The 24254-nt window shown below is 48.3% G+C and overlaps 2 protein-coding genes across 4 annotated transcripts in view; one reads left to right on the forward strand and one right to left on the reverse strand.

The window, feature by feature from the left end:
- RASSF5 (Ras association domain family member 5) overlaps nt 1-2997 on the forward strand; it is a 66333-nt gene extending 63336 nt beyond the window's left edge. For both annotated transcript variants that reach the window (XM_059145298.1, XM_059145299.1), the window contains one exon: nt 573-2997. In XM_059145298.1, the coding sequence (XP_059001281.1) occupies nt 573-725 (153 nt within the window). In that variant the 3' untranslated portion in view covers nt 726-2997. The remainder of the gene's footprint in view (nt 1-572) is intronic.
- A 2753-nt stretch (nt 2998-5750) lies between these two features.
- Nucleotides 5751-22712, reverse strand: EIF2D (eukaryotic translation initiation factor 2D). Of its 2 annotated transcripts, XM_059145364.1 has the most exons (15): nt 22543-22711; nt 21241-21431; nt 20146-20229; nt 19550-19640; nt 17858-17965; nt 16114-16373; nt 15492-15609; nt 13833-13878; nt 13162-13265; nt 12887-13036; nt 12409-12498; nt 11597-11692; nt 10436-10556; nt 7424-7598; nt 5751-5953 (listed from the first exon to the last, which is right to left on the reverse strand). In XM_059145364.1, the coding sequence occupies exons 1-15, from the start codon at nt 22596-22598 to the stop codon at nt 5883-5885; spliced, it is 1761 nt and encodes a 586-aa protein (XP_059001347.1). In that variant the 5' UTR covers nt 22599-22711; the 3' UTR covers nt 5751-5882. The 2 variants fall into 2 exon arrangements, with proteins under 2 accessions (XP_059001347.1, XP_059001348.1); XM_059145365.1 differs by lacking the exon at nt 12887-13036 and having other exon boundaries at nt 22543-22712.
- Nucleotides 22713-24254: the final 1542 nt, after the last annotated feature.

Consider the following 24254-nt stretch of genomic DNA (forward strand, 5'->3'; position numbering starts at 1 on the left):
CTGTCTGGAGCTTTCTGGGTTCTGGGATCCCATTATCTGCTCTGCCAGCCAAGGGAGGCAGGGACCCTCATTCCGTGGCAGATGAGCTAACCAGACAGAAGGGCACAGTGATGTGCCCAAGGTCACGTGGTGCTGTTGGGCTGAAACCCCGTCTCTGGAGGCCAAGCCCAGCTCTCCTCCACCTGCCTGTTGAGGGCCTGCACACTGAGAGCCTTTCGCTCAGCACCCCCAAAATGGACATCCGGACAGGCCAGCAGGGGCCTGAGCGGCCCCAGTATCACTGTTCAGACCTTAGCTGCCACACAGAAAATATCAGATGGTTGATTCTCCAAATAAAACACCACTCATGGAGGGGTACCTCTGGGTCATGAGATGTCAGGATTTGAAATCTGGTGGCTGGTAACACGGGAAACCCAAGCTTCCTCCATGGCAATGGTCTACTCGGTAGTAAGCCCAGTGTAAGCTGTGTGCAGGTGGAGGCAGCGGGGGCTGGGGGCCCCTCAGGTCATGTGGCTTCTGACCTGTCTCCTGTTCCTTTCTCCCCCATCGCTCTCACCCTGGTTGGCTCACAGTGGGACGCCTTCTCCATCCCCGAGCTCCAGAACTTCCTAACGATACTGGAAAAGGAGGAGCAGGACAAAATCCAACAAGTTCAGAAGAAGTATGACAAGTTTAGGCAGAAACTGGAGGAGGCCTTAAGAGAATGCCAAGGCAAACCTGGCTAACCGGTCCTGCTTCCTCTTCTTCTGGTGCCCATGGATTTCTTTTTATTATTAATTATTATTTTGCAACAGACACTTTTTCTCAGGACACCTGTGGCGGGTGCATCTGTGCCCCCCTCCCCGGCCGGGCAGTTCCAGACGTGGCACGAAACCTCTGAGGGACACGTGTGCTCGCAGGCTTGGCCCCACCTGCCACACGCTGCCAAGGAGCGGGACCCCATGGGGAGAGAAGAGCCTCGGACCTCAGCGCGGTCCTTGAGCTCTTCGGAAGCCAACCAGCTGCCTCTCTCATCACCAAACTGGAACTGTTTGCACCAGCCGGCAAAGGAAAGAAGAAAGGTTTTAGAGCTGTATGTTCTTTCTCTGGCTTTCATTCTTCCTCAGTCTCTTATTTGCCACTCCTAGACCTTTATTTATGAGTCAAAAATTATAGTATGTTCCTTGAGCAGGTCTGGGCTAAGCCCCGAAAGTAAGAGAATGCTCGTAAGAGGATTGTCCTTCACTGTCCCAAGGTGCCTGTTGTTCATGCTCAAGGGAAGGTCGTAAAGCCACTGGCCCCAGATGCTCAGGTAGGGAGCCCTAAAGCCGAGGCCGGCTCAGAGATTTCCAGAGAAGCTGCAGCCTGCCTCAGCCCTCATCGCTCAAGTCTGCACCCATGGAAACCCAAAGGCATATCTATTTGCGCATGTGTGATGCCTCGTCACGTCTTTGTCAACAAGTGTTTGTTTTTGAGTTACAACTTGGAGTTCGTATGGCCTTCATCCTCATGTGTTTCCATAAAGGGAAACCAATTTACCAATTTTAATGTCTCCTGAGGAGTACGGAAATCAGGCAGTCGGAGAAAGCCAAAAAGCGTTGCAGAGAAATGTGTCCACCTTGTCCTCGGCCTTCCCCCAGCTCGAGAGCCGGGGAGGGCTTGGCTGCCCTGCTTTTCCTGCTCGGCCTTCCTCGCGGCCTGTTCCCTCCCCCCGGGCATGCTGGGGTCTCCAGGTGCCGTGGAGGAGCTGCCCTGAGGACTGATGGGGGAACCTCCCAACTCAGCCCAAATGGAGTCCTTTGTGCTCTGAAGCCCAGGCCAGCCCAAGGCGTTGTGCTCTGTGAGCTTGCGGGCTGGCCTCCGGCTGATCTCAGTGCCTTTTTGTTTTCAGAGAGAGACAGGAGCAGGGTGTACTTGCTTTGCTGCCGGCTTGCTCCTGCCAGGAAGGGGACGGCGGTGGTGTGGGAGGCGAGGCCAGGAGAGCTCTTCCGCCGAGAACGGGGCAAGAGTCACAGACCTCCTTCCCCTCTAAGGTCTTGGGCTTTGACTCCCAGGAAGTGATGTTAAACCACATGGATGGGGTGGATGAGGTCCCCAACCTACATCTGTACCGGCTCTTGTTCGGGTGCAAAATGAAAAATAAACTCGCCAAGCAACTGAAGCAAGTGGCTAGGCTGCAGACAGTCCCTTGAGACGGAGGAGGACTTTTCACGGTCAAAGCAGGGCCGGCTTTCCAGTCCGGCCTCGGAGAGATCCCTTCTTCACTCTCCTCTGCCTTCCCAGGTCCTTCTTGGGTTGGGTTGAGCCCCAGCTTCTTCGTGTAGCCTCAGAAGTCCCTTCCCTGACCCTTGCTGTGTCCACACTGCCCTCGATCCCAGAAGGAATGCTGACCCCAAGTCGTACAAACTGTGTGTAGTCTTTAGAGCTGCAAAAGCAAGACAAGCTAGCAGCTCAAAGAGTGTTTAGGTTCCCCAGAACCCTGGTTCTCTGCCATCTCATGCTCAGCCTTATTCCTTCCCTCCCTGAAAAAACCTCTCTCTCCCTGCTGTGTATTAAAGGGAGCGGGGGGAGAGTCCTTTTCCTTCATGCTGCATGTCTTTAACATTAAAGGAAGGCACGGCTCCTGCTGCAGCCCCCGTGAATGCTGCTGAGAACCTCCCTCGGATGGGGGCGGCTATTTTTATTTTTGAGAAGGAAAATAAAGTCATGTATATATATATACATAAAGGCATATAGCTATATATAAAGAGATAGGGGTGTTTATGAAATGAGAAAATTCTGGGAAAATTCTGACTTTATCTAAAGCACAGTTAGACCCAGGACCCATGCTGAGGTCCGAGCCTCGGCGAACAGTCTGTATAAAGTATCCCTTCCCCCAGAGGTGGGTATGACTGCTGGTAGTGCCTTCGATCCTTGTGTTGCCCTGTGTGTACGTGTTTGTTTTGAGGATATTTTCCTTTTACATGTCTTTCTTATATGGATTTTAAAAAAAGTAATAAAAGCTTGTTGCAAAAATGACCCAGTTTGGAGACCTCTTCTTTGTCCTTTACCATCTCCTGGAAATTGGGAGCCAGGGGAGAGTGTGGGAACGGAGAAGAGCACGTACTTCTGGGGAAAGTCAGATTTTCTTCTGCCAGCGAACAGAGAAATGAAGGCTGCTCTTCAAAGAATCTTGAGAAAGCTGTCCAAGTGCACGGGCTGACGGGCGCTGCCCAGGTGCTTGGCTGCTGTGCTGCCCCACAGAGCAGGAGAGGAAAGGGCATGTATTCTAGAAGGGGATCCTGAGTGAGAAAAGAGGAGGGGCTTTCTGGAGCTAAGCATCGGGACAGACTATTGAGGTAGATGATGATTCTTCTACTTCAGGAATTATTTATCTGTGAAAATTTAAGGTCATCTAACCTAGAGGAGGAAGGTTAGATGAGGCGAGTCAAACAGTCCTTTCACATTAGCATTATTTAACTTCCATGGTGGGGGGCAGCGCTCTGTCATCACGGAAATAACCACACAGGGTTATTAAGAAGAAACTGCTGCCCTCCTTCTGGTAGGGACCACACATAATGCACTGAACGAGGGCCCTCGGGCCACAGAGGCTGGTCAGAGGGAGACAGCTCACTCCCTACCTCCCTGGCGGAGAGAACATTCCATCCAATAGACATTCCTAAAATTATCCGAGCACGGGGCACCTCTGTAACATCTGTTCACCTAGACCTCCAAGAAGTAGGTCTTTCAATAACTTTGCCAAAACCTGGACATGAACCGGTTTCTGCTTTTCACTGCAACCCATTTGGTAACATTATGGGAGTAAGTTCAAAGTTACAAATTTGACTTTGAAAGAGACTACTGGGCCTCGCAGAGAAAAAAAAAAAATCCATTCACCAGCCTTCTTACACATGCCTATGGTGCTCCGAGGAGGAGAGGGAAGGTGAGTCAGCGCAAATGGGTAATTGTTACTGGAAAAACCATTCAAAACACAGGCCCTGACAGCACGGTCATAGCAGGACTCTGAGTTAAACCACAGCCAGGAGTGAAAGTGCATTTTAGACCCACCCAGCCATTTACTGGCTTTGTGTCTTTAACAGAGATCAACAGGACGGGACACAACCTCTCTGAGCCTCCAATCCCACCAAGACTGGGCAAGGTAAATGATGTTTGTGAAAGAACCTTATGAAATCCTACACGTTATCTGTGTTCACATAAGGACCGTGTTCCATTATACTATACATACCACACTCCCTCAGATCAAACTGTCTGTCCAAAGGTTCTGTTGTCATAGAATCTTGTTTGGGGTCAATTTCCAAAAATTCCTTCCTCGGTTCCATAGGCTCATGCTGGCAGAGAGAGGATCAGTAAAATTAAGGCATTTCCTTACAGTGAGTCACAAGTGATGGGGACTTTTATTTTGGGTCTAATAGGGACACATAGGAAGCAACACACACATACTCCCCTTCATACCCATCCCTTTCTTCCTTTCTAGCTCCAGAGGGGTAATTTGTGAATATTGTGGATATTTTCAAGTCTTTCTTACCCTGATTTAAAAAAAAAAAAAAAAAAGGGGATAAGAAAGGAAAAAAAAAGTAAATTAAACTTTGTTTTTTGAGGGTAAAACCAAAGACCTCTAGAATTCAGGTCAGCTCTCACCCCATCCTTTTGTACAAGGAGAGCTTTGTGGTCACAGAAGCGACTCCTGGGAACTAACCAGGGACCAAAGCAGCGGTTCTGAACCTTTCTGGCAGCCAGTGACTCCACTGGGTATGTGACAAAGACACAGGAACCCGAGGAAAATGAGCGCACAAAATTCTGCGTACCATTTCAGGGGGTTCGCCAACTCTCAGACGACCAACTGAAGATCTCTTCCGTGAGCCCCCAGTGTTGTACCCGAGTTTCTGCATCCGAGAGACCACCGAGGGGCCGACACCGATGCAATCACATGAGGGTTTATTCGACAAGCTTAAGCTTGGGCCCAAGTATACCCAACAGCGGAGTTGGGACTTGGACCCCGAGCTTAGTTAAGGCAGGGGTATTTATGGGTTCCTGTTACTAAAGCAGGGTGGGGGTCTCTAGAACCAAAGCAGGCTTGGGGTTGTTACTAAAGCAGGGTGGGGGTCTTTAGAACTAAAGTAAAGTAGGGGAAAGTTCAGCCCTTCGGCACAGGGGTCTGAGATGGCTGTACTTAGGCTAAGGCTAAACCTGAGGTGGGATGGCCTTTATTTTTCTCGGCCTCCACACCCAGCAGCATCTGCTGGATAAGACTTTCCTGTGACAAAGCCACATCTGGAAGCCACACCACGACTTACCACAGCCGGCGGCAGCGCGCCGGTGCTGGGACGGTTATCGCTTTTGCAGGCGATCCAGATGCTTTCAGGACTTCTGATTTCCATCCAGCCGGGACGGTGCTGCCACTTAGAGCCAAGCCTCTCTTCTTTGGCCTGGCATGATGGCAGAGAGTGGCTGAGGGCTGCTTCTGTGTGACTAACCCTTTCGAGGTGTGAGGGGACTCTTCTGGGGCTAGGAGATTAATTCGGTGGTGGGAACAGATGGGCCAGACGCTGTGGACCACTTGCTAGAGGGGCTTTAAAAACAGAAGGCCCTACCTGCCCGAGCTTAGGAAGAGCCACCCAGTGCTGATAGCAGGAAAGGGACTAAAATCACTGAAATCACATGAATAGAAAAGGTACTCCACGGCCACTGTTCCTGTCCACATAAACTGACGTATGACTTGGAAATTTAGTCCAATATTCTAGCTAAGTGGAGGAAACGAGAGGAAAATCAGATTTAGATTAGAATAAAAATTTATTTTGGTAAAGAATTATATTTTTTCATTTGCAAAAGCTTAAAATGCTCATATAAATGACCAGCCCAGAGCTCGGATCTCCACCGGATTGACCACATGAAACAGGAGTCTGTTACTTCTTCTTGCTGGGTTTGGGGGCCTTTTCTAGGCCTTGGATGTATTTTCGAGGAAGGTGATAGTCTTCTACAATCCAAAAAGCAGAAACTCCTCAGTGGGGCATACCATCTCCGCCGCTACCTGCACTTTGTGTTACAACGTCCCTCCTTGGCCCTGACCCCAGGGAGCCCCGACCCACATCACTACCTGCCCCCCTACCCCCGCCCCACTGTGTGCTTATCCCTGGAGTCAACTTCTCCTCAGTCAACCTGCACCACGTGACCTGCTCTTCCACACGCGGCTCGAACCCAGCTGCTCTGTGTAGTAGACGGGCCATTTATCCTTACATCGCACGACTAATGTGTATATTTTAGTGATTTTTACACTGAGAGCCACTTTCTAGGTATACTTGAGGTATTCTGAATTTTCTCAGGAGAGAGAACTTGTGTGCCTGTGTTCAGTCATGTGCTTGTCTATTTTCCTCTATATTCCTTCTTAGCACCTCCTACTGGGTTCTTCACTTAAAGGGGTCAACTCCCAAAGTTTACTATGAGGCCCTAAAATATATTTGCTTATCGAGCATTTACTATGTGTCAGGCCCCGAGCGTGAAAAACGGATGAAGAAGGCAAGGTCTCTGAATTAAGTTGCTCAGTCTAGCAGGGGGGTTCAGACATTAGAAAAAACTGGCTAAGTGGCAGACACGAACCAGAAAAATTAATATAAGCAGAAAGTGCCACGCTGGCCATTTTTGAAATGCTAATTTAAGGACAGAAAAAACTGGGACATGCTCTGAGACAGGCTTCCCATGCCCTGAGCTGGGCCGATGAGGCCCTCCAGTCGGGCAGACGAGGGCTGTGGGAGGGCGCACTGGGTGAGGGAACAGGGATGCGAGCACCAAGTATGTGTGGGCAGCAGCGAGGACAGCAGCGCGGCTGAGGCCTGGGGTTGGGGGGCGGTGAGAGCTGCCAGAGAGCCCGAGGTGGATGGGATTTGGATGGGGAGGGTCTTAGGTATTGAGCGAAGGGGTTTATTCCGAAGGCACTGACGCGGCACAAGGAGTGTTTTGAGGAGCATGATGGAAAGCTGACTCAGGCAGTTTTCAAATCAAAGTGACCCGGAGTTGGGAGAAAGACGAAGCCAAGTCAGGGGCCCAGCTGCAGCACCGAGCAGCTGACTACCGAGGGCGAGGGACTGAGCCTCGCTGAACCTCGGCTTCCCCAGCTGCCGAACACAAACACTTCTGCTGATTGTTAGATGAGGAGAGATAGGGCCTGCGAGAAGCCCAGCAAAGTACCCAGCATGGCCGGAGTGGTCCACGGATGTCTTATAAAAGGGAAAACCAGGAACAAAATTACTCCAGTAGTCTGATGGAGACAGCCCTGGATGTGGGGGCTGCAGCATCTGGCTCAAGTACCAGCTCTGTCCCTTGCTGGCCACTACACACTGTGTGGCCACACACACACACACACACACACACACGGCTGTGGTGACTAGAGGGGCTTGAATCCGTGGGAAGATTCTAGCCATGCTCCTGCGTCTTCAGAAGGGATGCTCACCAAGCAACAGCCGGCTGAGGTGATGGATCTGGTTTCCCTGGATCTGGACCTGCAGGCTGTCCTTGGCCCCGGGGGCAGGAGTGACCGTCGTGCTAGCCTGGCACCGCTGCTGGAGGACGGCAGCCACCGAGCACGGGTCCAGACCATAGGCCTCCAAGTTCCGGACCACCGTCACCTGAGAGGACAGAAGATTGGTGGCGGGGGGGGAGCCACACGCCCTCCCGTCCACAGGGCCTGGAGCCTCTGCGGCCTCTTCACCCGCCACGTTCACCATCCCTACAACCACGGTTCCTTCCCGTCCACGTCGCTTGTTTTATACTTACTGATTCTTTCTGTCCCATCTAGTACATGTGCTATATCCTTAGTGGAATTCTCTCTAGCCCACATGTAACATACACTTTTTACAGAGGCTTTTTATTATAGAGAATTAAAAACATAAATAAAAGTAGAATTGAATACTGTGCACCTGTGTTCCCATCACCAGTTTCAACAACTATCGACTCACGACCAACCTCAATTCACCTATATGCCTGTCCATATTGCTTTAAAGCAAATCTTCCTAAACATTAGATCATTTTATCTACAAATGCTTTAGTACGTATCTCTAAAAGGTAAGAGTTCTTTTAAACATAAAGACAAAACCATCCCCATACCTAAAAATAAATGAACAATAATTCCTTAATATCAAGCATCTCATCAAGAACATATATATTTTTCTATTATTTATCAAATGCACAAATGACATATATGATTTTGAGAGTAAGAAAATAACTGGCACTTAAAAAAAAAATCACAATTTTCCTGTTTTTGAAACGAGTTCTCCTGCATTCATGACTAGAGATGGTAGAGCGTGTTACCATCAGGAGTGGGTTGGTAAGGGCTGCTTTCAATAAAGTCCTCGGTTCCAAATAACCCAGGCTTGTGCGGGGACTCCAGCCCCTGAGAACCTTGGAATTGAGAAGGCATTAGAGGTCACACCTCTTCCATCCCCCACGCGATGCACACACCCTTGACAACATCTTCCCCCAACATCTTCACCCAAGCGATGCCTGGAGACCTCTAGACAGTAACTCCCTTTTTTTGGAGAGCACCAGTTTTAGTTTTGGACAATTCTAGTTGTTACCATTAATATTTATAGTGTTTCAATAAGCTGATACAAATGTCCCCTGCTTTTTCAAAGTTCATGGTATGCTGCTTCGCGCTTATGGAAAGACCTACATCAGTCCTTTTTTTTTTTTTTTTTTTTTTTTTTTGCTAACTGAAAGAAATCCAGAGGTTTTCACTTTTACACAAAAGGTGAAAAGTGAATGTAGCGCTCAACACTGGTTTTACAGGGAGCCCTGAGAGGCAGTGTGTACCCCCAAAACAGCACCGGTCGGGGGGTAATTGCCTACCTCCTGCCCCTGGAACTATGCTCAGCACCTCAGCGTCCAGCTGCCGGAGCTCTGAACTGGGTCTGTGAGTATCTGTGCCTTATCTCAGTTTATCCTGTGTATCCATTAGCAAGATGTGGCCTGAGGTATCAAAAAAGCCTACAAGAGTTCTTTTTGGGGTCTGGGAATGCTCAAAAATTTTTTCATATAAATTCACTATGTAATTGCTTCTTTGTTTTACCCCATCTCAGCTTACGGAAGGTTTCATAGGAATGCTCCACTTTTAGCTAGCGGGGGAAACCTGTACATACAGAAATTGCTTAGTACAGTGTCTGGCACATAATTACACGCCCAAGAAATAGTGGCTATTGCTGGTTATTCCTGAGGTTATCGTTACTGATTCTCATTTACTGACTGCTTAAATGCCAAGTACTAGTCTAAGTGCTTCACCCATACACTTCCTTCATTTGGCCCTCATGGTGCCTCATACGGTAGGTATATTATTCTCATTTTTCACATAAGAAAACCCAGGCAAAAAAACACTGATTTTTCTCAAGGACAAGCAGCAAGGCAAAGGTCACATTTGAACGCATATCTCTAAGGCCAAAGCCCGCTCACATAACCCATACACCAGGAAGTTCTTTATCTGGAACCTAAGTCTGTCTTCTTGGAATTTGCATCCAATAATCCTATTTTTGTCTTCTCAAGGTATCTCGGCATCAAGTGCACTCCTTCTCCCAAGGACAGCTTTTCACGAACTTGAGGCTAGACAGAATTCGCTCCCTAGGACTCTGTGTCACCAGGCTACGCCACTCATTTCCTTCAGCAATTCTTTCTAAGCTGTTTTTCCCTGAACAAGAAGGCCCAAGAGGTAACAGAATGAGTAAGAACTGAAAGCCCTTAACAGGTCTAAGAAAAAAATAAAAATAAAATCTTGTTTACCTTTGGAACTAGGCTCTAGCAAGTATCCTAGCACAAAATCCTAGAGGGTTGGGGGTAAGAGGGTCAGCTGTGCCTATTTTATACCAGCCCACTGACACAATCATGGCTCTTTCATAAATAATCTTTGTGGTACCTGAGGCCAAATTCTAAAAACTTCCAATCATAGGGCACCTGGGTGGCTCAGTTGGTTAACTGTCTGCCTTTGGCTCAGGTCATGATCCTAGGGTACTGGGATCAAGCCCTGTGTGGGGCTTCACGTTTAGCAGAAAGTCAACTTCTCCCTCTCTCTCTCTAGCTCCCCTGCTTGTGTACTCCTTCTTGTTTGCTCTCTAATAAATAAAAGCTTTAAAAATAAATAAATACATACATACAGATACCTCCAATCACATTAGAGAGACCAAAACTTAGCAGGGACATTAAATAATCACCATCTTTCAACACTGTGTTTTTTTGTTTGTTTGTTTGTTTTTAAGATTTTATTTATGTGAGAGTGTGTGTGCAAGAGGGAGGGAGAGAAAGAGAGTGAGTGAGCAAGCAAGTGTGCATGAGCAGGGGGAGAAGCAGACTCCCTGCTGAACAGAGAACCCAGCGTGGGGATCAATCCTAGGACCCCAGGACCATGACCTGGGCAGAAGGCGGAGGCTTAAGCAACTGAACCACCCAGGTGCCTCTCAACACCGTGTCTTTTTAAAATTACCTTTTTGTTATATGCTCTCTGCGCTAGGGTGATGTCAACTGGGCAGATTTTGCCTTTCTTCACAATGGGCTCTTGTCCTGGAAAGGTCACTTGATAGGCAGGCTGTAATCTTTCCAAACACCTGCAACAGGAGTTCGTGAGCTATAGATTGATAAACGAACAGAAATCATCTCCTCATTCCCCACTGCTATTGGGCAGCTCGGGGGGAGCCAGTGTCGCGGGCACTGGTTCGCTCCAGGCTACACAGAGAATCACTGACGTCATCTAGGGGCTGCCCCCAAGGCCAATTAAATTAGAAGCTCCAATTAGGCATATATGGTTTTTAAAGATCCCTGAAGTATGGCCAAAGTCAAGGCCCATGGATTCAGGGAAGGGACTCCCCAGTGACTGGAGTCCCTGGAAACCGTCCAGTGGCCTGGTCTTCTGACAATCTGCCCAGGCTGCCTTGTGGAATTTACTTCCTGTCTTAAGCCGCTCATGTACACGTCCCCAGCCTGGTAAATTGCTGCTTCACATCTGTGACATGTTCCAGTCCATCTTCTAGAGAAAGCTTAACCACAAAGAATGTCTACCTTTCATCTAACCAGATTTTCTTTTGGTACCATATATACTGGGATTGAACAAATGTTCTATAAAGGGCCAGACAGCAAATATTCTAGGCTTTAAGGGCCGCTGGGTCTGTGCAACCCAACTCTGCCACTGTAGCCCGAAAGCTACCCACAGACAATGAGCAAGTGGGTATGGTTTATTGACGTCAACAGGCAGCAGGCCGGATGGGCTGTCCTTTGCGAACTCCTGATATAAATTATTTTCAGTTTTGTTCTGTGGAAAAGAAAGAGCATAGAATCTTCCCTTTGATGATTTTAAGACAATTCCTCCCAGCCTCTTTTTTGCTTCTAAATCTTTTTGAAGTTCTTATTTTTAATTAATTGCTCTTTTTCTTTCTCCCTTTTAAGTTCTCCTCTACTGTGTTGGCTCCAATCATTCCAAGGCTCGTCCACCTCAGAATTACTGAGCCTGTATTTATGTAGACTACTTATCAGTTGAATTGTGGAGAGAAAGTCAAAGCCTAAGACAGGGATGATTCTAAAGTCCACAGGACAGACATTATGGGGAGGGGATAGAAAAGCTGGAGAGGGACTGGCTGCCAATCCCCACTACCTGGTCAGGAGACTGTCCCATGGAAGCTTCATGACTGTGTGCTGTTCGTTCTTCTCTAAGATGCAGTCACATAGAATGGGATCTAATTTCACGAGGCTAAAGGGAAAGAAGAGGCAATAGAGAAATGTCAGCCCCACCCCTTCTGACCCAAGGGCCAGCTCAGGATTCACCTCTTATATGTCCTTTGTAGTCATTCAGGACCATGAGAACCAATTCAGGGAGCAGAGCACAGGAAGCAGCGTGCCCCGTGGATGGGAGGTGCGGCAGGTTTCCCAGGCCAAGGGAGGAGCCGGTGGCAGAGGGGAGAGTGGGATAAATCCGAAGATCAGGATTCTTGGCCCAGTTCTGCTAACTAACCGTGACTGCACTGTTAGTTCCCAATTTTTTTGTTCATGGGGATATCTTTTGAAAGTAAAAAAGAAAAATGGTAATGGAATGGTCTTCATTTAGTAGATTACCTTTTGTACTACCTTCCTAAGAAAATAGAGGATATCAAAAAGCCACAATGACGTCAGTAAAATTTTTCTAAGCTGCATTTTCTTCCTCACAGGGGCATGTGGACTTGAAAACCAGTTCTGGATGTCTACGAGCTACCATGTACCCAGGCTATGGCTGCTGCCGACCCCCCCATGTGGAGCTGAGCACCCTGGACGAGTCTAGGTGTCCACGGCCCACGGTTTGAAACCACTGGTCTTGATTCTTTCTAAAAGGCCATGAGCTGCTCTGTTCCCCTCTAGCCTGGACATGCTCCACAGTGTGTCCCAAGTCTGCGCTGTCGGGCTGATCTTCAGCAGAGCTCCCCGGCCACTCACTTTTTGTTGTCCGCATCGACCAGGTCATTCTTCTTGGCATAGTTGATGATGATGGTCCGGACCTCCCCACCCTCGAGAACGCTCCCCTTCCTAGGTCAGAAGTGATGCGGGTGGGGGGTGAGGTTGGGAAGCGGGGGGTTAGTTTGTGCTGTGCCAGGGGAACAAACCACAGGCACCAAGACTCACTCTCTGCTCGGCAGGCTGCTTTCCTTGGCTTTTTGAGCTTGATTCTTCCCTTTCCTGACTGAGGTGAGCAGGACCTCGTGAAGAATAGTTACAGAGAGAAAGGGAGACGCCTACTCTGGTTCATTTAGTCAGAGACACTTCCCAGGGGAAAGAGGCTTGAAGCTGGATGTGGGAGAAGGAGGGAACTGGGGCGCAGCAGGTTCTGCCCGTCACAGAGGAAGGCTACTCAGCTCGAGAGGAAACAGGCCAGAACACCAAGCAGGCAGAGGAGGGCTGCTCTCCAAAAACTCACTTGTGGCCAGACTCCTGGAAGAGCAGGGTCATGCTGGCTGGGACACAGTAGAGGGATTTTATATCTGGAGGGTGATAGGGCTGTTCCCTGCTACCCTCCTGGATAGTCAGGGAGGTCGGGGAGGGCTCGGGTATGACGAAAGATGTGATCCTAAAACCCAGCAGAAGGAAAGAAAAAACACATTTTATACTACCGTCTGGGCAGTTCCCGGCCCGGGGCCCAGGTGCCCTGGCGCCAGCTGAGCTACGGCGAGCAGGCCCCCGGCACTCACTCACCTTGGGTGCCTCCAGTCCACAGCCACAATGCTCTCCACCCCTCTGCTCAGCTCCTCCACCTGTATCATCTGCTCCTGCTGCATGTGCCGCAGGAACTTAGAGAGCTAAGGGAGAGAGGGCCAGGGCTAGGGCCTCCATGGATCCCACGCCCATCCTGAGCTCTTGATGTGCCACACACTGAGCGACGCTGCTCCTGGGAACGGACGCTTGACAGTCCCTGCTCCCATCAAACCGGGAACGGGGAGGCCCACACCCTGAGGCTCAGGGAGTGAGAAGCTGCTACCGGCGGACTGGTGAAGGCTTTCAGAGCTCCGGTCAGAGAGGAACGGGTGGAAGGGAGGGAGGGGGATGGGTGCTCGCCCAGCTGCCTTGACCTGGAAGAGTTTTCCAACCCCTACCCCCCATACCTAGAACCAAAAAGCTTAATTCTAGCCTGAGCCCTACAGATGGGGCTTCCCCAGTGTGCATCCAGCTCATGGCACAGGAAACCGCACACAACTCTCTGTGTGAGAGTGCAGAGAAGGTACCTCTTACTTTTTCTTTTTTTTAAAATTTATTTTCAGCGCAACAGTATTCATTATTTTTACACCACACCCAGTGCTCCATGCAATCCGTGCCCTCTCTAATACCCACCACCTGGTTCCCCCAGCCTCCCACCCCCCACCTCTTACCTTTTTGTAGCTTGATTTCTTTATGTCCAGCTGTCGTCCTTCAGGGCTGGTGGCAGACGGAAAAAGCAAGTTAAGCTAATGAAGCAGTGGTGGTGGGACCTGCCTGCCGCTGAGAGGAGGGCATTTCTTCCTCAGCCTTCCTCTTCCGTGTTCGGAAAGAAGCTGATATTCCAGAACCCTCTGCCCAGTGGTGGCATCAGAGAGGGATACCAACCTTAGGATACTCTGGAGTACCACTGTACAACAGCCCTTTCTGTAAATACGGACTGTTCTCTATCTGTTCTCCAATATGGTAGCCACTATTCACACGTGGCTACTAAGCACTTGACACACAACTAATGTGACTGAGGAACTAAATTCTATTTAATTTTAATTAGTTTAAATTTAAATAGCCACATGTGACTAGTGGCTACTGTACTGGATATAGTTCTAGAGTCTTCTCAAGCTAGACCACCTTCTGTGGCCTCCAAAGTTCTGCCTCAAGATGAATCTTTCCAACACCAAGCTCACTGAAGCCGCTGGGCCAAGGGCAGGACTGGCAAACCTAAGGGATCTTAGGCTCTGCGACAGAGACTCACTGTCTAGCTCTTGAGAGGAAGAGTTTGCGGACCCCTATCCTACCACCGTTAGTTTATTTTTTATTTTCTTTCTTTTCAGCTGTTAGTTTTTTGGGGGAGGTTCCTATGAAAGCTGTAATCAGTCCCTCTACTCAGAACTTACGTCTTTTCTCAAAATGTGACAAGCAAGGCTTGGGATTCATAGAAAGTCCTTCTAGAACCTGACGCAGGTTAAGAACCTCTAGCCTAGAGGAAATTCTAGGATCTTTCCTAGTTACTTATATCCCAGCAGGGTCAAGACAAATTATCAAGTATCCTGCCACATGCTCCAGACCCCACACTATACAGGATGCCTTAAAGGAGTCCACATGTAAACAGGAAGAGAATTACATCAAAACCACTTTTTAAAAAATGGAACTAAATTCTCAAAAATACAAAAGTTGAGTTGTGTTGTACAAATCAAGAAGCAAAGCTTCTGACAGCGTATTTCCTGGGGGCTTATTAAATGTGAGGCTAGTGAATCTTGACAACAATCCTACAAGTGCTGGAAATTTGGGTTCAGAGAAGCTCAGTAACAAGTTCAAATTCACCTTGCTCCAAAACCCTAGGGAACTGCATCCAGATGATTGCTTCCAAAGCCCAGGTTCTACATACATGTAATACTGTCTCTTCTGGTGGCCTGTGTTTGCGGTATGGGGTTCACACTGACTGTTCCTCCTGATACCACTTAATGTGGCCCACCTACTTTGCAGGGAAAGTGTGAAGGGGTTGAATATTCCAGAAGAAGCCTCTTGACAAAGAGGCTTTGTCAAGGATGCTTCTGGACGGGACGTGCTGCCTAATTCATGAGCCAGCCCAGAATCACCTCAGCAGAGACAGTGCTCAGAGAACCTTGGGAATTTTAACCTTCATTTTTCCAACAACCCTTCAATGGCTAAAATTTACGTTTTTGAAACTCAGGACCTGATTTAGTCGCCAGATCAACCCTCCACTCCACTCTTTCCATATTATGTCCTTCAGCTAACCCCCCCATCACACACCTGTCCTGACATACCACCAAGGTACCAGAGAAAGCCCTGTGGCCCACATCTGCCTCCCGTACCAGCAGGAGAACATGTGGCTGCCAAGGAATGTGCTGGTGAGTAAAGGCAGGTCAGCTTTTTTGACGTGGCACTTTAAGGCGTGTAAGAAGCATCGCTGTAAGAGTTCATCCATTTGCTCTGCAAAGGAAACACAAGAACCATACTTTTCTGAAGGATACAGAATGGCTGGTGCAGTACAAGTAAACTCCCCGCTCAGCTCCACCCCTGCGTCACCCCCTTCACTCTGGAAGGAGCTCATTCCCGGGTCCCAAAGCTCCCAGACTCTCTTAAGCACTGAGCTTTTAAAGAGGGCTGACTCCAGAGAAGGGGTCCGGCCCACTGAGGCCCACCCAGCCAGGAGCACATGCTGCCGGGACAGAGAAGTCAGAGCCGGAAGAAACCATAGAGGCCTCTGAAGCTGGAAGCACTCCAAACTCCAGGGCAGACCGGCATCCAGGGAAATAGGACTTATGTGGCAAAGACCCCCGGTGAGATGGCAAAGGGCTGCTGGTCGCACCACCCTCAACAAAAATACGGACTTTCCCATTCTCCTAGAGCTTCGGCACCACTCTGGTCAGAAGCAGAGTAGAGCACGTTTCCTCCATTGAGAGGAGATGGGGCCTTCTACTCCCAGACCTATACCTTGAAGGGTCTTGCTGTCTGTGGGTTCTGGGTTCAGGCCCCTGACACCGGGATCTTCTGCGGCTTCTGACAGGGACTTCTCCCCACAAAGCTGCTGCTGAACCTCCCCATTCTCCTTGTCCTCTCCCTCCAGGGTCAGGCGCTTCATTTCTCCCTGCAGGGCCGGCTCTGCCTGGACAGACCCCTTCTCTTCATTGACATCTGGGGTATCCTGGGCCGGTGGAGCCAGAGACGGCGGAGAAGACTTGTCTCCAGATCGCCTGGAAAAACTGCATGTCAGAAATGCCAAGCAGCAGCCACAGCATTCTCTAATCCTGGTCGAGGTCAGCTGGGAGTCCGGAAAGAGTGAGATGCACAGGCAGGGATTGTCCAGGAGAGGGCAGAGAGCTCGGGCCCTCACCTAAACCCCATTTCCAATTCGGGGCCCAGAAAAATCTCTCAGCATCCTCATCTCTGAAATGTGGACATAATTCTTGCCTCCTCCCTACCCTATCCAAAGGGATAGTATCACTCATCCACATCTGGGGACAAAAAATGATGAGTGAAAAATCAGTTCGAGGAGGCCCCAGAAGGATTCCCGTCACATGAAATAAAAATAAAACCATTTTGAATTAAATAACAAAAGTCAGGTGGCAGGTGCATCTGTTGTACCAGTTTGGTGAGACCCGAAGTCCGAGGCTCAGAGTACGTGGTAAGTACAAGCACCTGGGCGGCTCCGGGACCGCAAGCCAGTTGCTTCTATGTTCTAGCAGGAGGCACTCGAACCCGCAGCCCAGTGATGCCCTGCTTTCATGCCACTAAGCCTTAGGACAGGAGACAAGAAAGCGACGCCGCATACAGGGAATGTCAAACCAAGTCTTCACTAACGGTTGCAGCAAAGAGGCCAGACTATGTGTTTAAGTGATTCTGATAAGTACACAAATATTTTTAAAAGCTGGGGATAGGGGGAATGGAAGCAGCCACTGGTGGAACAATTTAGGCAACAGGACCTTGCCAGCCATTGTGCAGACTGACAGAAAGCGAGGTGCCTGGAGAACATCGGTAAGCAGCCCTCAAGTGTCTACCGAGACACAGGCTGCGGCTGGACCTCCAGCAAAGCGGGGTTTGGCCAGTCCTCATTAAAAAACTCCAAGGCGGGGCTAGAAATACTGACAGGCCACGACACTTGGCCAAAAGACCAGCTATACCACTTTCAAGGAAACCCTATTTACGGTTTTGGTAGAATGACAAGAAAATAACCAGAGAATAAACTAGTATATGGTTTTAGAAAGCAACTGTCACAGTGCGAAGACGTGGCTTCTGTAATGGGGAGGAGATCTGATGGCGCCTGAGGATCTCCTCTGCTTTGATCTGGGTTCAGAAGTGAGAATTCCCGAGCTCTCACCACAGGGCAAGAAGATGCCTAAATGTGGGTGACAGAGCCATAAGAATAAAGACTATCACAGTGCAGAGAGGCACAGGAGAAGTCCCCCAGGTCTTCTTCTAGGCCTAGGATTCTACAGTTCACCTAGAAAAGAATCAAAGTTCTCTGTAATTTCTTCCCCAAGTAAGAAAAAAAAAAAAATTTCGACCAACCAATCCATCCATCCATCTTTTCCTCCACAATTAGTGAAGAAAAGAATGTCTGGAATCAGCAACTTGCCTATGGACATGGCAGGGACCCTAACTCTCACTTGTGAATCCAGGCCCCATGCCCTCTCCACCCACCCAGCTCTCTGTAAAACAGGAGAGACAAAGGACCCACCACAAGTGGTCCAGGTAGGTGTGTAGCACGGAGAAGCCCCTTCCTTTCAGGCCCGAGGTCAGCATCTCAGTTGTGGACATGGCAGCGACTCCGACGGCGACAGGGGCTCTGAGGAGAAGGAAGCCAGAAACATGCGTTGGGGAAAGCCTTCTAGGAGGACACACATCAGGGGTACCTTTCCACTCCCCGCTGAGCAGAGAGCCCGATGTGGGGCTCGATCCCAGGACCTGAGATCATGACCTGAGCCAAAGGCAGAGGGTTTAACCCACTGAGCCACCCAGGCGCCCTTGTCCTCTTGATCTTAAGTGAAAAAACAATTATCGATAAAGTATAATTCTGTTTATTTGCATTTTTAAACATACATACCCAAACGTACATTTTCATACACACACGTATACATGCATTTAAGAAGGCTGGCAAGATGATAATGGTTACTTCTAGCAGCAAAGGGCTGTGGGGTGAGGGCGCTTTGATTTTTCAGAACTGTTTATACTATTACTTCCTAATTAATTTTTTATAGATATTTATTTATTTATTTGACAAACAAAGATCACAAGTAGGCAGAGAGGCAGGCAAAGAGAGGAGGAAGCAGGCTCCCTGCTGAGCAAAGAGCCCGATGCGGGGCTCGACCCCAGGACCCTGGGATCATGACTTGAGCCAAAGGCAGAGGCTTTAACCCACTGAACCACCCAGTGGTTCATAATTAAAAAATTAATTAATTAACCCTTAATTAATTTTTAAAAAGAAGCTGTGCAATGATGGCCAAACAGCTCTGTAAAATCACAAATCACTGAACTATACAAGTGAAATAGGTGAATTTTAAAGTATGTAAACCACATTTGAATAACTCTTAAAATAATTTTAAAAGAAGGATGATGGGGGTGCCCAGGTGGTTCATTTGGTTAAGCGTCTGCCTTCAGCTCAGGTCATGATCCCAGATTCCTGGGATTGAGCCCCATGTCAGGTTCCCTGCTCAGCATGGAGTCTGCTTCTTCCTCTGCCTCTCACCCTGATTGTGCTCTGTCTCTTTCAAAAAAAAAAAAAAACTTAAAAAAAAAAAAAAAGGATGATGATGTGGATGATGGAGAAAAAAGTGTTAAGTCCATGAAAAACCAGGGAAGACCAAAAAAATGTCATAGACAAGAGACTAAGAAGACACAACAACTAAATGCAATGTACTGTCCTAGATCGGATGCTTGAGTAGAAAAAAAGACGTTTTGTGGAAAAGCTGGAGGGATATGAATAAAGTATACAATTCTACTAATACAACTGTACCAATGTTAATTCCACAGTCTGGACCACAGTTTGGATAACCGTGCTATGGTTGTACAAAACATTATCATTATAGGAAGCTGGGTAAGAACTCTATACTATCTTTGAAACTCCCCTATAAACATAAAATTAGTAAGAAGGAAAGAAAGAAAAGAAAAGAAAAAAGAAAAGGAGAGAAGGAAGGAAGAGCGAGCGATATCGGCAGTAGCAGCAAACACACTTGGCTGAGATACGCATATGCCCACACAGGCTCACCGCCATTCTCCCATGGCCTACTCTCTGCTTCTGGAAGAAGGATCTGTTTTTTTTTTTTTTTTTTTTAATCCTTTATCCATAAGCTTTGGAAGTTGTTCTTTCCCACTCCCCTCCCCAGTTTTACCTAAGTTTTTCCCCTAAAGGCACAGGGGACTGGCACAGTACCTGTTCCCCACCAAGGCAATGGCACAGAGGTCACCCTTCTGTACCTGAGGCAGACCAGCAGGGGGCACCACAAGGCCGGGCAGCATCAAATCTGTAGGAAACAAGACAAAGGCATCACAACCCCCATTCTGCCTTTAAGCAATTCCAAGTTTTACTTCAACACTAATTCATTCACTCAACCAACAAACACTTATTAAGTATCAACTAGGTTATTCATAATGAAAATTAAGAAATGCAACCCGAGTATCAGACCTTTTCCCTTCCGGGGCTAGTGGTCAAACTGAAGCACCAAGCTGAGGGTCAGTTTCCATGATCTCTTATTCTGCTTTTCCTAACATTAGCTTATTGATGTAAAGCAGAGCATATGGTCGTTCACAGAGTATTTTCTGGACAAAGTATGAAGCTTATTGAAGCCTTTCAATGGGGTCGTAGAGGCCCAGGGACCTTATGGAAGCAGCCAAGTGAGGGAGGAAACACACATGCGTGAAAAATTCCATTTTTCAATGGTATGAACCCAGGAAATGGGTGCATTTATTCAAGCAGCTGGCCCTTACTAAGTTTCAGCCAATAGCCAGAATACAGGAAAATCCTCTTACCTGCCCCCCCCACCAGTTTTTCGAGCACCAGAGGCCATGTTGTGAACGTTGGGAGAAGATCAGGATGGGACCACAAGGTGTACACTGCTCAAAAAGAGACACAGGAAGACTTACTGCCAAAATGTCAAACTCTGAGGGAACTGGGTAAGTCAAATACCAAGGTCACTTGAAGTAAGAAACAGAAAAGAACGTCAACTTGAAGCTAGATAGGAGGCTGTGAGGCCCTAACAGGTTTCCTTCTTAAAGCAGGCAGATTCTTAAAAAATGGGATGTTGCTTGAGACTGGGAGGCCCCTGTGATTCCACCTGGATGCAGCAGCAGCCACAGGCACAGGCGATAGAAGCGGGGACAGAGACCCAACAAGGATTCCATCTGGGACCTCAGAAGCAAGTTAAGTGAAGAACAGGGCACCGGCCTGTAGGACATCTTGAACTTCCCCATGTTTACTCCTTTTATTCTCCCTGTGTTCCCAGTGACTAGCAGTAAAACCTTAGATTGAAAAGGGCCTGCGTCTGCATAGCCGCAAAGTGGGCTGGGGGCACAGGTAACCTAAGGAGACCCCGCTGCACTGCTGCAGCCAAGCTGGGGGAAGAAGAGCCCAAGTGACAAAGACAGAAAGCAAGGATCGCGAGAGCCAGGCAGAGCCTAAGAAAGAATCCCTGTGAGATATCTGCACTGAAGGACATCACTGGACAGCTGGGTATGTAGTTCCATTAACCCAGCTTCCTTCCTATTCAGTTTCTTAAGAAAATCCTGCTACTGATAATTTTAAGAATATCTTTTACATGTCCTGAAATTCCACCCTTTTTAAGACCTCTCCTCCATCCCTACTTAACCCACGATGAACTATTATTCCTTCATCTCAGACCATCCCTACCCAACTACCTGTGTTAGCCCTTTTATTCTCCCTCCTACATCAGTTTTTTGATCTTTAAAGACCCAATTCTAGCGATGCTGGGTCCAAAAAGATCCTTGGGGATGATATTGGAGATTCTGTACTTCCATTTTAAGTAAGGCAGGTTAATGAAAGAAAGGAGGAGAAACAGAGGTTAGGCAAGGATTATAGTAACGGCCCTCTCCATCCTACTGGCATACCTGTTGGGTATAGATTTTTCTCCAGTTCAAACAGGATGGGGTTACCAGCACACACATACACAGTCACCGCATCCCCTCTGTGAGCATATAACTTCACAATGTTGAGCTCTTCCTTTCCAGGTACTAAGGCAGAGACCTGATCTGTTCCAAGAGTGGGGAAAGCAGTCGCCACATCAGCCCGAAGCTTTCTCCTGCAGAAAGCAAACCAACAGGTGGCATGAATCTTGCCTGGATGGATTTTAATAAATTCAAAGGACTCTGGAGGAACTACTATAAAATCACAGGGGCCAAGGAAAACTGGTTTATGATGCCCTATATATGGTATATGACGCCCTACTCTTCCAAAACATCCTATCCTCTTTCTCATTCAATGTCTCATCTAGTTTCACATATTCCTGGTGATGAGGGAGCAGGAGGCTGGCTGAGGACAAAGCAAGAGCTGGCGCCTTGCACCCCCCTTTCATCCGCTCCCCTCAGGTGTAGCATTCCTCAGGCACCCCTGACTGCCATAAAATGATAAATAGTTAACTTGCTGAGATCACAATCCTGCAAGACAGGAGTCTCCCTTGGTTTGCAAATTTCCTTGAGATTACAACAAAGAAGTTACCTTATCAATAGCTTCATCACTGGGGGCAAGTCTTTCCATTTCACAAAGGAGGAAAACTGAGATCTAGTGAGTAACCAAGTTAGCCTGACTAAAAACTCAGCCTTGCCCTCCGCCCCACTCCTTTCTCTTCTCTGCCTCGCAAATCTGTCAGCTTGTGGTCAAAAAGCTATAGGAAGGTACCAAGAGTGACAACTAGGGAACACTGGTCCCCAACTTCGCAACGTGGTACCAGCATCAGCAACACTGTGCACAGACACAGCAACACTGTGTAACAGACGCAGTTCTTAAAATGCGTCCTTGGTTCTCTCCCACCTCACCCTCCATCCGTCTCTCCTGCGACAAGTAGATCCCTTTTCTCCTGTAGTTGTAGTTTTCGGTGTCCCATCGGATTTTTGTGGAGGGCGGGCCCTGTCACTGTTCGTGTTTGCACCGCCCACACCTTATCTAGCCGGTCAGGAAGCGCTGGCTGGATTACGTTTTCCTTTACTAGCCTGGGAGACACGCTAGGCCTGTGCTCCGTCTTCGCCCTCAAAACGTGTCTAACCCCCCCTGGCTCTCCGGGGTCCCATCCTGGCTGGACTTTCCCCGGCCTCCACCCAGGGCGGCGGACCCAGCTCAGAGAGGGCTGTGGGCCAGCCCGCACTGGGAGATGTCTGGGTGCCTGGTGGGCGGAGCGGGCCCCTTCTCTCCCTCACCTGTCCGACCCCTTGATGGCCGTGTTGGACTTGACCCGAAAGGCCTTGGCAAACATGTCTGCTGGAGTGACCTGGGGAAGGCAAGGCGCGCACAGAAGCCGGGGGCTGTCAGGGAAACCAGAACGCGGCGACTTCCCGACTCGCAGCCATGTTGCGGCCCAGCTGGAAAATAGGCTCGGCTGGAAACCCGGCCCACTCAGCTTCGCAGCTACAGGCGCTGCGAGGACCGCGGCCGCCCCTAGTGGCAATGCCGGGAACTGAACCTGGGTGGGCGGGGCCTGGGGAAGGTGGGGCGGATTCCCGCTCCATCGCCTTCCCTCGGCCGGGCTTTGCGCTTGCGCGAACTGCAGGCACGCCCTCAGGTCTCAGTGACCCGGCAGTGGCGACCCTGATGATTTAGTTTCTGCTCCGTCGGTGTTGCGTTCTGCCAGACCTCAACCGCTCTTGTTCCATTCAGTTTCAGTTCCACAAAATTAATTGAACTCTTGTGTTCTATTAGGGTTTCAGGCCTCTGAGTAATTTTCTTAAGGGCTTTTGTTTATTAAAGTCTTATTTTATTTTATTATTTAATAAATAATTCTATTAAATAAATATTTAATAAAATATTTTATTGCACGCTAGAGGTCCCAGGATTTTCTCATTGTTTTAATTTATGTGGCGTGACAGTAACAGTAACAGAGAACGCTCCTTTGTCCCAGGTTTGCCCCGCATGTTCTGAGCAGAAAACTACAAATGATCTTCAAGTCTATTTTAAAATTTTTTTGGCCACTTTGAGATAAAATTTTCAAAGCTTTATTGCTTTTTTGAGTTCAGGCGTTATTTGGAGAGGGGAGTTTCCAATACTAATGAAATAACGTTGCTTATTTTAAAAAAAAAATCTGTGAGGCAAATTAGTTTCAAATTATGGTTTGGCTTCTCCCTATGGATGTCACGTGCCAACGGCTTTTCTTACTGAAACTCTTGCATTCTCTGGAAGATGTGGAGGTAATACCTACGTCATAGGGTTTCCATTAGAAACGATTGAGGTAATGTATGTGATAGGTTACACAGTCCTTTACAAATTTCCAGTAATATATTTAAAAACTCTAGAACAGCGTTGAGAGAGAGTGATGGTTTCCTGGTAGGGGGCTGCTGTGCACACCTGGGGTCCTGGCCCCTAATAAATCAAATTTTGCATATGAAAAGTTAAGGGTAGAGTATCCATCCACCAAGAAAAATTAATCCTAATTATTTCTTTGGATGGCACAGTTATACAAAGAAAAATTCCACATTGGCTGTGCAAAGATGAGGCCTTCCACAGTGTCTGCCCACCACCACCAATTGGAGAGACCCGGAATCCCACCTAGGAGCGCTCTGCAAGTTGGGCTGCTCCTACCCTTCGGACCCACCAGACCTTTATTCTGAAGCATCCCAGCCACAAGGCCAAAGTCGGAAGAGCCCAAAGGAGGACCATGCCCCAGAACCTTCTTCCTTTAGACCCTGACCCCAGCAACAATTGGGTGTGGGATGATGCCAGACTGTGTTGTTGACTAGGTCCATTGTAGCACAGCTACTGAGGCAGCCTCTGCCTAGGGAGCTGAGGAAGATTATTCAAGGGACTATTAGAAATAGATACTAAAAATAAATAAATCATAAGTAAATACAAAAATGGCAACGTACAAAGGTGTAAAAAAAGGAGATTAATGAACACTGGAAAGATGTCAGAAACCAAT

The sequence above is a fragment of the Mustela lutreola genome, chromosome 14, assembly GCF_030435805.1.
Source record: "Mustela lutreola isolate mMusLut2 chromosome 14, mMusLut2.pri, whole genome shotgun sequence".
Lineage (NCBI taxonomy): Eukaryota > Metazoa > Chordata > Mammalia > Carnivora > Mustelidae > Mustela > Mustela lutreola.